The sequence below is a fragment of the Hyaena hyaena genome, unplaced genomic scaffold, assembly GCF_003009895.1.
Source record: "Hyaena hyaena isolate Hyena2069 unplaced genomic scaffold, ASM300989v1 scaffold_598, whole genome shotgun sequence".
NCBI classification, from domain to species: domain Eukaryota; kingdom Metazoa; phylum Chordata; class Mammalia; order Carnivora; family Hyaenidae; genus Hyaena; species Hyaena hyaena.
Genome location: NW_024081233.1, coordinates 375,222 through 388,091, shown reverse-complemented (window position 1 = coordinate 388,091; position 12,870 = coordinate 375,222). Strand labels below are relative to the sequence as shown.

The 12,870-nt window shown below is 38.1% G+C and overlaps 1 protein-coding gene across 4 annotated transcripts in view; it reads left to right on the top strand.

Moving 5' to 3' along the window:
• The window catches only part of VWA8 (von Willebrand factor A domain containing 8), a 349,620-nt gene that overhangs the window by 63,516 nt on the left and 273,234 nt on the right, over positions 1 to 12,870 (top strand). For all 4 annotated transcript variants that reach the window (XR_005532644.1, XM_039257082.1, XM_039257083.1 and 1 more), the window contains exons 8-10: positions 115 to 223; positions 4,654 to 4,758; positions 11,121 to 11,252. Coding sequence is in view for 3 of the 4 variants with exons in the window: in XM_039257082.1 (XP_039113013.1) it covers positions 115 to 223; positions 4,654 to 4,758; positions 11,121 to 11,252 (346 nt within the window). In the remaining variant the exon portion in view is untranslated. The remainder of the gene's footprint in view (positions 1 to 114; positions 224 to 4,653; positions 4,759 to 11,120; positions 11,253 to 12,870) is intronic.

Here is a 12,870-nt window from a genome sequence, read left to right as displayed (position 1 = left end):
TCATCTTTTAGATCAATTAAGTTGGCTTGGCTATTTTATATTTAACAAGTGAATGCATTTTATACATTAAAGCTATTAGAATAACATTTAACTTCACTTAATTTTTCCCCCTAGAATCTCTCAGCTCTTATCCTTTGCCACCACTCTCTGTTCCCAAGAATCTTCCACTCTCGGACTTCCAGATTTTCCTTTAGATAGTTTACCAGCTGCAGTTCAAATCCTGGTATGTATAAAATAAATTAATGACTTGTATACCCAATCGTGGCAAAGAGGTTTTAAAAGTTAATCCTTGGGGATTCATCACTTCAGTGTGTCTTGTCATACTCCTGTGTAAATATTACAAGACCTGTGATTCGCTGGTCCTATGCGGAGCAGTATACTGTCCAGAGACCAGTGATGTGTTCTGAGCCCTTTCTGAGCTTACAGCCTAGGATGGAGGGAGGTGGCCATGCAGTTCAGGCAAAAGCCCCACAGAGAGAAGGATGACTCAGCCTGGAGAGGCCTGAGGAGCATACAGAGGCGGCCTGCAATATAAGTTGTGCCTCACGCTTACCCCAGCCTGAGACACGGAGCTGGGGATTTCACACTCACACACCAGCACTCATTGGTCAGTGGGTCATCACAAGGGACACAAATTCCCAGGCACTAGCTGCTCTCTCGGCTGTGAGCAAAGCTGGCTTCAGGAGTTCAAAAGCAGTCTTTAAAAGCCCCGTAGCAGCTAGCTATTAAAAGGGAAAGGTGGGAGGCTCAGAAAGGATAAAAACAGATCCGAGGCGTTTGGTAGGACATAGACAGTGTCCACTGCAGTTTAACAAAGGTCATGATAGATCAGGAATGGTGGAAATGCCCTCCAGGCAGAGGGAAGAGCACACACAAAGGTATTGAATCACAAACAGGCTTGGCATGTTTGAAGAATGATACATCATATCGCTAGAGCAAGCGTGTAGGGTGAAGAGAGAGGTGAGAACTTCATTGTGTAGCGTTGTGCATGATGAGTGAGGTTGTCTGGATTTTATGGTGTGGAAGAGGTGGCCCGTTAGATACTAGTAAGTGGGTGAAGCATCATGTGTTGGAGGAAGATACCTCTGCTGGCAGGGAGGAGAGACAGGGAGAGCCCGGTTGCATAAGGACCAAATAGGAAACTGTTGTAACAGTCAGTGAGAGACTGTGCCAGGGAGGGCGTACTGGTAGGGATACTGCTGAGACAAGAGACTTATTTTTAAAATTCTGTTCCTGGGGCGCCTGAGTGGCTTAGTCAGTTAAGCGTCCGACTTTCACTTAGGTCATGATCTCGCGGTTCGTGCGTTCGAGCCCCGCGTCGGGCTCTGTGCTGACTGCCAGCTCAGAGCCTGGAGCCTGTTTCAGTCTGTGACTCCCTCTCTCTCTGACCCTTCCCTACTCACGCTGTCTCTCTCTCCTAGAAATAAATAAAACATTTAAAAAAAAAAACTTACAAAATTCTGTTCCTATTCATTTATGTCTCCTGAGACTCAGCGAGTTAGGTTTCACAGGTATTGTTTGCACTGTCCTATGTATTTATTTATTTATTAAAATGTTTTATTTATTTCTAGGAGAGAAAGAGAGACAGCGTGAGCAGGGGAGGGTCAGAGAGAGAGGGAGTCACAGATTGAAACAGGCTCCAGGCTCTGAGCTGGCAGTCAGCACAGAGCCTGACATGGGGCTCAAACCCACGAACCGCGAGATCATGACCTAAGCGAAAGTCGGATACTTAACCGACTAAGCCACCCAGGCGCCCCNCCTTTTTATCATGTCTTGTGCTTTTTGGGTTTTGTTTGTTTGTTTCTGCTTGGAACTTTTTACTTTGACATTTCTCAAATCTAAAAAAAAAAAAAAAAAGGTTCAAAAATAGTGAAATGACCATCTATAATCCTTCAAATAGAATCACCAGTTTTTAACATAATTACCACATTTAATTGCTCTCTCTCTTTTATTCCAAACCATTTTTTTAAAAATAATTTTTATTTATTTCTAGGAGAGAGAGAGAGAGAGAGAGAGAGAGAGACAGCATGAGCAGGAGAGGGTCAGAGAGAGAGGGAGACACAGAATCTGAAACAGGCTCCAGGCTCTGAGCTGGCAGTCAGCACAGAGCCCGACGCGGGGCTCGAACCCACGGACCACGAGATCATGACCTAAGCGAAAGTCGGACGCTTAACCGACTAAGCCACCCAGGCGCCCCTATTCTGAACCATTTGAAAGTAAATTGTGATCAGTATTTTTATATACTTCAGTATGCAACTTGGAAGAAGTAATAAGACGTTCTTCCGCATAACCAGAACCATTATCACACTGCTCAGCATGTTAACAGAAATGCTATAATATCATCTACAGGACAACCTATACTGAAATTGCTCTAATTAATTGTCCCTGTTGGGAAAGCAGTTTAACTCGGGGGATACTTTTGAGAATAATAAACACTTCTAACTTTGTAGTTATAACTCTGAAGCTAAGTAAATATGGATGAGATTAACTCAGATTAGGAATAGGGGCACTTGGGTGGCTCAGTCGGTTACGTGTCCGACTTTGGCTCAGGTCATGATATCACTGCTTGGGGGTTCAAGCCCCATGTCAGGCGCAGAGCTGTGAGCACAGAGCCTAGAGCCTGCTTTGGATTCTGTCTCCCTTTCTTCCTGCGCCTTCCCCACTCACATTCTCTCTCTCTCAGTCTCTCAAAAATAAACAAACATTAAAAACAAAAAAGGACCTTTATCCATTTTGAATTTACTTTGATGTATGGTGTGAGAAAATGATCTAGTTTCATTCTTCTGCATGTTGCTGTCCAGTTCTCCCGGCACCATCTGTTAAAGAGGCTGTCTTTTTTCCATTGGTTACTCTTTCCTGCTTTGTCAAAGATTAGTTGCCCATACATTTGTGGGTCCAGTTCTGAGTTCTCTCTTCTATTCCATTGGTCTATGTGTCTGTTTTTCTGCCAATACCATACTGTCTTGATTACAGCTTTGTAGTAGAGGCTAATGTTGGGATGATGATGCCTCCCGTTTTGGTTTTCTTCTTCAATATTACTTTGGCTATTCGGGGTCTTTTGTGTTTCCATACAAATTTTAGGATAGTTTGTACTAGTTTTGAGAAGAATGCTGGTGCAATTTTTATTGGGATTGCATTGAATGTGTAGATTGCTTTGGGTAGTAATGACATTTTAACAATATTTATTCTCCCGATCCATGAGCATGGAATGTTTTTCCATTTCTTTGTGTCTTCTTCAATTTCCTTCATAAGTTTTCAATAGTTTTCATCATACAGATCTCCTATATCTTTGGTTAGGTATATTCCTAGGTATTTTACATTTTTTTGTACAATTGTGAATGGAATCAGTTTCTTGATTTCTCTCTCTGTTGCTTCATTATTGGCATATAAAAATGCAACCGATTTCTGTACATTGATTTTGTATCCTGCAACTTTGCTGAATTCATGGATCAGTTCTAGTAGGCTTCTGGTGGAGTCTGTTGGGTTTTCTATGTAGAGTATCATGTCATCTGCAAAAAGTGAAAGTTTGACTTCTTCTTTGCCAATTCTGATGCCTTTTATTTCCTTTTGTTGTCTGATGGCTGATGCTAGGACTTCCAACACTGTGTTAAACAACAGTGGTGAGAGTGGACATCCCTGTCGTGTTCCTGATCTCAGGGGGAAAGCTCAAAAATTGATAGTAGAACTCCCCTATGACCCAGCAGAATCACTACTAGGAATTTATCCAAGGGATACAGGATGGCTGATGCATAGGGGCACATGTATCCCAATGTTCATAGCAGCACTCTCAGCAATAGCCAAAACATGGAAAGAACCTACGTGTCCATCAACTGATGAGTGGATCAAGAAGATGTGGTTTATCTATACAATGGAATACTACATGGCAATGAGAAACAATGAAGTCTGGCCCTGTGTAGCAACATGGATGGAACTAGAGGGTGTTATGCTGAGTGAAATAAGTCAGGCAGAGAAGGACAGATACCATATGTTTGCACATATAGGTGGATTAGGAGGAAGCTAACAGAGGACCATGGGAGAGAAGAAGGGGAAAAATAGTTGGGGAGAGGGAGGGAGGCAAACCATGAGAGACTCTTGAATGCTGAGGACAAACTGAGGGCTGATGGTGTTGGGGGACAGGGGAAGGGGGCTGATGGGCATGGAGGAGGGCACTTGTGGGGATGAGCACTGGGTGTTATATGTAAATCAACTTGACAATAAACTAAGGGAAAAAAACAAGAAAAGGAATAAGTGAAGAAGGTACATTGGGGTGAACAGGGTGGGGGAACATGTTCAGACATGTAGTTTCAGACATGCTGAATGAAGGTCAATGGGATATCTAAAGGGTCACATTTGGGCAATTGGGAATTTGAGTCTAGAGCTCAGGGAAGGGGTCAGGACCAGAGATGGAGACATGGGAGCCATTAACAGATAGATGGTAGCTGAAAGGTAGGGGTGGATAAGCTTCCCAGGGAAAGGGTGTAGAATAGGAAAAGAAGAAGTAGTGAATATTTACTTTTATATACTTATGGAAAATATGAGAAACCTATTGGTTATTTTTTATAAAGCAATTCAATGTTATATATGCATTTCAGATAAAATTTCTGTGATTATTTTAGGTGTTCTTCATAGCTATGTATTTTTGCTCCTAAATAGGATTCCTTTCCTGTGATGTCAATCAAACATGCAATCCATTGGCTTTACCCATACACTATTTTACTAGGACATGAAGGAAAGATGGCTGTGGAAGGTGTTTTAAAAGTAAGTATCTGATTTACTTTCCTTTCTTTTTCCATTTTATCTTCTTGTCCCTTCTCTTCTCTTTTATCCTTTCCTTCTCTTTCCTACTTTTCTCTTTCCATCTCTCTTACTTTCCCATGCCTTTTCTTTCTTTTCCTTCCCTTTTTTTCTAGGCATGGAGGCACTGGCATGCCAGTGATAGGGAAGCAAGTACAGAGGTGGCTGGTGTGATTTGGAGATTGGTTTTGTTGAACAAATTAGTAAAACAGTTGAGCAAATGAGTGAATAAATTGAGGATTCTAAGAGCTTTGTTCCCTTACTATTGGAAAAAGAACTTACAAGCATAGAAAGAGAAAGGGAAAGAAAGACCTCTGAGGTGTTAGATTGGAATTGGAGGAATCAGTTTGAACTCATTTTTTTTCAATTTTTAAATATATATAAACAGGTAGAGTAATAGATATAGATACTGTGTGTGTGTGTGTGTGTGTGTGTGTGTGTATACAAACACATATTTTCTAACTCTGTCCCCTAAGAAGGCCTAAAAACTGTGACACTCCAGTGGCAATGGTCATACCAAGTGCCAAGTCATTGGTTTCTAAATACCACACTTCCTAAAAGGAATCAGAACTCCTAGGAAGTTGAGCTGGTTCAAGGCTCAGCACAGGGAGAGTACATAATGAACCTGGATCAGCTTATTGTGCCCAAAAAGCAAGGAAATATCTACAAGGTGATGTTGACATACCAAAATGACACAGAAGCCAGCTTGAAGTGACCCCCATTGGCCAAAATATGGGACAATTTTAGCATCAAAATAAATAATGATAACAATTTATTATAGATCATTGAACAAAATAGGAATCCCTAAGTTCATATTGATATAAATGAGCAAATAAAGGAAGAGAAGAAAAATCTCTTCCTAATATACAACACCTATGAATAAATGCTGAAAAAATCACTCTTTGGCAACCATCAGTGTGGAAGTTGTTTTGGGTAGGAGTCATCAAGGGTTTTAAAACTGGTGGTGGAGATTCTATAAAGAATAGGATATTGATGTAAGAGTATCTCCTACCAAAATACTCAGTTGACTACAAAACAAAAAAATGATATTTTTATAGTAAACACCAACTTGGCCAGGTAGGACAAATCAACATTATGTGTCTTTTGAGTGTTGAGCTGAGAAGACCTAAGCCTTATTTCAGGATATACTGGATAAGAATTCATGGTGTGAATTTGGCTATGAGAAAGTATAGATCTAGGTTGAGGGCCCTCTTACATAATGAAAGGCTTGTATTCTTTAGAATTGTCCAGTCCATAAAAGAAAAATAAAAACTGAGGAACTCCGTCAGATTGAAAGAGACTAAAGAGATGTGACACATGATCCTGCATTGGATCCTGGGCCAGATAGGAAAGCATGACATTGTTGACACAGTTGGTTAAACTTGAATGTGGTCTGTGGATTGAATGGCAGTGTTCTATTAAAATGATTACCTGATATGGAAGTTTATGTGGTGAATATGTTGGCCACAATTTTCTTGTTTTAGGAAATATGAACTAGAATGTTCAGGGATGATGGGGCATCGTATCTGTGGCTTGCTTTTAAATGGTTCAGAAAAAGATCAACGATAATGGGTGTGTCAGGGATGCTGGGGGCAAGAGGGAGGCAATAAATATGCTAAAATGGTAATCATTGAAAAATCTGAGTGAAGGCAAAATAGAAGTTCTTTGTACCACTGTGTCCTGTAACTTTACTGTAAGTTTGAAATTATTTCAAGATAAAAAATTTTATAAAGTGAGTATCCACTTAGAACTCATTTCAAAATAAAAAAAATTGAACAGATATAAGTTAAAATTTGTCTGCCTATACCTTATATTATTAACACGAAAAGTAAGGACTTTATGTAAGACTATGGAAATTGCTATAGACCTGTCATTTAAACTAATGAAGTTCTTACTTTTGTCAGAGTGGTTCATAATATATGGAGCTTGGGTTTTCTTCCAAAATATGTATGATATTTCCTCATTATATAGTTAATGGTAGTGTTTTCTAAAGGGCCAGTCACAATTATAACTTATAACTATAAGTATCTTATAACTATATATCTTAAGATAACTTTAGTATCTTATAACTATATAGTTAAATGGGTTTAACTCCTTGGCAGAAATTTATTGACTTACCCAAATTCCGTTTTACAAAAGACAGTTTTTGTTTATCTTTTGCAGTTTGGTTCAAAGAGCAGATTTCTAAGGAGTAGGTAGAATGTGAACTCAAAGTTGTTGGCTCTGTGTAGAGGCCCTTCATGTCCTGGAGACCAGGAGTTTGCGACCTTACACAAATGGAGTGATATTTATTTCTCCCTTATCCCAAAATCTACAAGGGAGTACAGAAAGAAGTATTCTTTATGTAGCTACTAATAGTGAGAAGAACTCAGAAGTAGATGCTACGTACTTCAACAGGATTTTATCCATATATCAGCTAGCCATAGAAACATTATTTTCATTTATTGGTGATCTCACTAATAATAATAGTAATAATAAAAAAATAAAACTAATAAAAAAACTCTTCTCCATAGATGCTGAGGAGTGTAGTTGGGGACAGAATCTAAATGAAAAGCATAAAGAAACAAGGAGAAAATATAACTATGTAGTTCACTTTAAGTTTATTTTAGACATTGACCAAAAGAACTAGAATTCATCTTTGATTTAATCAACATCGGAACTAAGTTCACATTGGTCACTAAAATAGAGCATCTATTGTTGAAGAAAAAGGCTGTGATTCCAGATGCCCAATGCCTGGAGAACAATGGTAGGTAGATAGTCAGGAATAAAGAAGATGTCACGGAAGGTCTAATAAAATGAAGCAATGTAAACTTTTTCATGACACAGCTCATAGAAGATATTCAGTGCCTAGAAAAGTCAGTTAAAATTCAGAACACCTTTGTTTTCCTAACCTACAAATGGTTAAAATGTCTTTCATTCCTAAGATGATACTCATTGTATGATGCTGATACTCTAAAAACATGTTTCTGTAGTTATAAATCACTTCTAGCTTTTAGTTAAGGATGTCTTAAAATACTCTCACTCTGAATCTGTTATACTTTGAGAATGGTATGCTTTTGTTATAGTATAGTAACAAGTACATCTGGTCTTTTAGTACCATGTCTTGGCTCTCTGTCCTTAGGACAGTTGGATCTGTCTAGTACACTTGAAAACATGGATGTGGATCTGGAGGTATTTTGATATTAAAGATAAACACTTGGGAGTCAGTAATATATGGGTGTTAGTTGAATTGATCACATAGATGAAAGAACTAAAGAGGAGCATATATGGTGAGAAGTACTGTTTGAAGACTAAACCCTTCAAGAACCAACATTTAAGGATTGGACAGCACACAGAGAACCTTCAAATTAGACAGAGAAATAGTAGTCAGAGCATACAAATGGTTCATAGTCTGAAACTGGGTGAGATTATTCAAAAAGTGAACACCGAGAGAGCATATAAAAGATCCACTCCTAAAGTACCCTGATGTGCACGGGTCAGGTAATTGAAGAACCTGCAGAAAAGACTGAGAAGGAGGAAAGCAAATTTATTTAGTTAGTTAATTTGGCAAATAAGGGTATTATTCATGAATTTAACTGGAACAATGCTAGTGGAGTGGTGGGAATATAAGCCAAAAATCAGTGAGCTGACTAACGAATCAGAGATGAGAAAGCAGAAACAGTGATTACGTACTACTTGTAAAATAAGTGTGATGGTGAGAAACAAAAAGATAGTGGTCACTCAAAGATTATGTAAAATCAGGAAATGACTTTATTTCTTAAAATGGGAAGACAAACATCTTCATAGGAAGAGGGGATGTAATCTGTGGAACACATGGAGAATATTTATGGAAATATGGTCTGAGAGAGGTAGGAAAGGATATATCCAGAGCGCCATTCTGACTTGGTTTGGAATGGTGGAAGAACATACTTTTCCACCCAGCATTTGGGGAGATGGAATTATCATTAACTGAGATGGAGAGAGCAGATTTCCAGCGGCTTTCCATTCACTCGTAATTAAAGCACAAGTCCTGAGACACTGGGAAAAGCAATAAGGATTGATGAAAATATAGAGGATTTTGAGGGAAAGAATTTTATTTGTTCATTTAACACCTTTATTGACCACTGACTCCGCCCCATGTATGATTCTACATTCTGGAGATTTGAACCAAATACATACATTATGATATTGTTCTAATGGGGTTTATATTCAAGCAAAGAATGGAGGAGTATGTGCATGAAGACTGTTGTGGGTGGAGGAGGCACAGCTAGATGACCAGCTAAGATGGGAATGAAATGGTTCAGATGACTCCTAAGGAGAGTGATGTTGGTTGGCATTAGTTGCTGATTGGCATTGGAAAGAGAGCCCAGCAGAGACTGGGGCTACCTACTTTTTTGGTAGCCAGAAAATATGGTATGGAGAATTTCGTTTTTAGTTCTCCAGAGCCTAGAAAAAGGCATGAAGAAAATGAATAGCTTGGAGGGATAGGATTGAGAATAGTGAAGGAGAATATGGAGGCCTTGCAGGCCAACTTGTAATTAACATTTCCTTTTATTAAATTATATTTCACAGTTCAAATGATGTAATCCCAAAGAAAGTATATAAAATATACATTAGTACTTGTTTAATTGTTTAACTGACATTCAAGGATCAATAGGAATGACTCCTTAATGTAAAATGGTGAGGCAAATAAACTGATTTTCTACTTCTTGCTAACATATAGTCTGTGAGAAATAGATGTATTTTATTCCTCAGTTACCTTTTTGATTAACAGTCCTTTAAATTTCCCATGCCAGCAGATGGTAATTCATCTTGCAACTTGAATTCTTTTACTTAGGGTATTCTTAGGGTCTTTTAGCCTACTGTTTTGATTCTACTGAAATATTTTAGCTTGAATTACTTATAATGACATATCCAGTTATAGCAAGAGGTTCAAGGCATTAGTGTTCATTTCTGGAATATAACTGCTCTGCAATCAATCCTGTATCAGGTTAGACTGACATTATTATAGCTGGGGTTAAAAACATACCTTTAAGCTAATATACTTGTTTTCTTAGAATTTAACAACCCTAGATTCTAAATTCTAACGAATTTAATTACATAGCTAAGGCCTTACTCTTTTCCTGTTGAACTTCCCTTAAAATACAGTGTTGCATTTTTTTTGCATGAAATTAAAGTGTCAGTAATCGTTTTTCGTCTACAACATGGAAGCAGCTCCTGCCAAATGATCTGATACTGTGGGAATTTGCATGTATAAAATGCATCATACATAAAACATATTTTTTAATGGTAGCACAAATAGACAATTTTTCTTAGGTTTGAGGAAAGGAGTAAGTGAGGGTCTTAAGTACTTAGGACACCAAAAAGACTTGAGTTGGGTTGCTATGCTTAGAACATTGAGGTTGAAAATAATTTTCTTCCCCAAAATCTGTTTTCTGGAGTTGTGGCATTCTGTTGAATAAGCAGTGATCTGTTCTTACATTGAGGTTTGAGGTTCACCTATTTCACATTAGTGCTAATGTTCTAAAACTGTGGTAGTATTTTGAGGGGTTAGTTTCTGCCCCTTTATACTGAAAATGAATTAACCTTTTCATATTGAACACGCTGCTATTCTAGGGCATAGGATTTAATTAATTTTCAATTAGAATTCTCGTTTTTCATATACTTGTTTGTGTTCTTTGTGTGCATTTTTAATATAACCAGCTGGTGTAAGGGGTATAACCAAGCGTTAGAACATTGACAGTTATCCTATATGGAGAAAGATCTTAGCCTTTATATCCAGTAAAGGCTTGCTGGTCTTAGCCTTTACATCCAGTTTGAGATGTAAACCATATATTATAGAAGGCACTGTGCCAGATACTATGGAAGACTGATTGTTATAATATATTGTAATCAGTTAGGCTAATCACACAAGCAAACAGTGGAATGGTGTCCAGGAAGTTTGGTTTCATGAATTTTAGGCAACATTAATGTCAGTTGATTTAAGAAATCAACCAAAATAAGTCTTATTTAACATTCACACATTGTCAAGAGTCTCATAATCCTTTCCAGGAAATTGTAACCTTTGATTAACAAGAAATGGAGGCTGTGAACTTTTACCAGTTCAAGAATTAAGTGACTTCATTACTTGTCACTGAGTAAATCTTAGGGGCTATTTGCATATCACCTTTGTAATTGGCTTAAGTAGAATGACATTTGTAAAAATAGGAAAAAATTCTCATTAATTTTTGACCTCTACTTCTATAATACAGAGTGAGTCTCAGTTCTAATTAAGATAAATCTTCCAGATATCCAACATTAATACTAAAATAAAAAGTACATTACATGATTTTCTTATAATTTTGCAGCGCTTTGAACTCCAAGATTCAGAAAGCTCTGTGCTTCCTAAAGAGATTGTGAGAGTGGAGAGGCTCACTGAAAGCCCTTCTCCCCAAGCTTCTGTGACTGTCCGGATTGCAGAAAAAGAGGTGACCATTCAGGTAATGGATAAAGTTTATATTTTCTGCGATGTGCTTGGTTCTGCCCATTTATGATCTCCTTTTAAATCTTCTTTGGCTCTGTAGTGTCACATCTGTATGTCTGTATCTATATTTATCCATGTATCCACAATCATGTATGTATGTAAACTGGAAGAGTTCGGGAGAAATATAAGGGTAGCTTTTCATTAAACACTAAAGTTGATCTCTGGGAAAATCAAAGTACTGAGTCAAACATTTTGTATTCTGAGTCCTTGATAAGAAATAGTGTTTTCAAACATATTTTAGCAGCTGTGGAACACTCTTTTCAAATAAAATCATTCTTAGCTACATGCAACAGTTAAAAGAGAGCTGTTCTAGTTGAGAGGTTTTAGGAAAGTGGAAGGCTATTTGGTCACAGAGCTCCATATGCTTGCTCTTTCTCCCTTTCTTCCAACCCTTTGAGAGCCCTGAGAACACTGAGGGAATGGGAAAACTATCACAAAGAAACACGAGTGAATGTGGGGAAGAAGAATGCTTGCCTTCTTATGTGCCATAGCACACTTTAATTATATGGACTTTTTATGTTCTCTGATGTGATATTATTAATACTTATTAAGGTTGCTACATTTATTCATTTATCAAACTGACCCTTGATTAATGTCTACTATGAGCCAGCCTCTGCATTAAAAATTATTAGTGCCTACTGTGTATTAGTCACTATATTTGTCTCTTGACAAATATATAATACCACAAATATATTATGCCATTAAGTCTCCCAATAACCCCAGAGGCAAGTTTTATGATCTCCATTTTATAGATTGGAAAACAGATGTAAAGAGGGTAATCGATTCATTTCCAGCTAAGAAATGTCCCAAATGAAACTTCTAGACAGGATCACTTTCTAGTACAGTCTTCTGTCTCCTTCTGATGAATGACCTCACTAAGCTGATGGCCTAAATAGAGGCAGATAAGTAAGGACTGCATTGGAATGGCTGTGGAGATATGGAGTAAGCTGTCTTCAAGTATGACATAGGAGTTTTCCAGTGGCTCAGGAGTGGAAAGGTGATAGGACACTTCAGACATGTCCAGAGGCATGAAGTATGAGCAAGCTTTCATTGTTTGCTTCTCTTTGGTAATGGCTTTCTGACTTCATTGCCTCTAGTCCTGTCTACCACCACAGTGATCTTTCTTAAATGCAAATCTGATTTCGTCATTTCCAAACTTATAGTTCTGAAGGGTTCCTGTTGTTGTACAGTATGATGGGTCCTGAGTCTGATGCGGGACATGGAAATCTTCTCCTAGTAGAGTCTCCAGGAGACAAATGAGGAGATAGGAAGTAAAAGAAGCAGGTGTGAAGGATGAGAGGAGAGACCAGATGATTCTGAGTGGTAAACTAAGAGTGGGAAAGGATTTGTGGACATGGACTTTAGAAATCAGGACGTCATTGGTGACTTTGGAGAGTCCCAGTAGACTGACTTGAAATTCTGTACTTAGCACTGGAATTTGCACAAAAAAACTTCATTCTCAACTAGTGACATTGTTATTATAAGTTATAAATAACCCCAAATGACATGATTCTTATGAAAATGTCTGCCAGCACAGGGCTTTAATTTTAGAGGGATGATTGATTTGGAGGGTT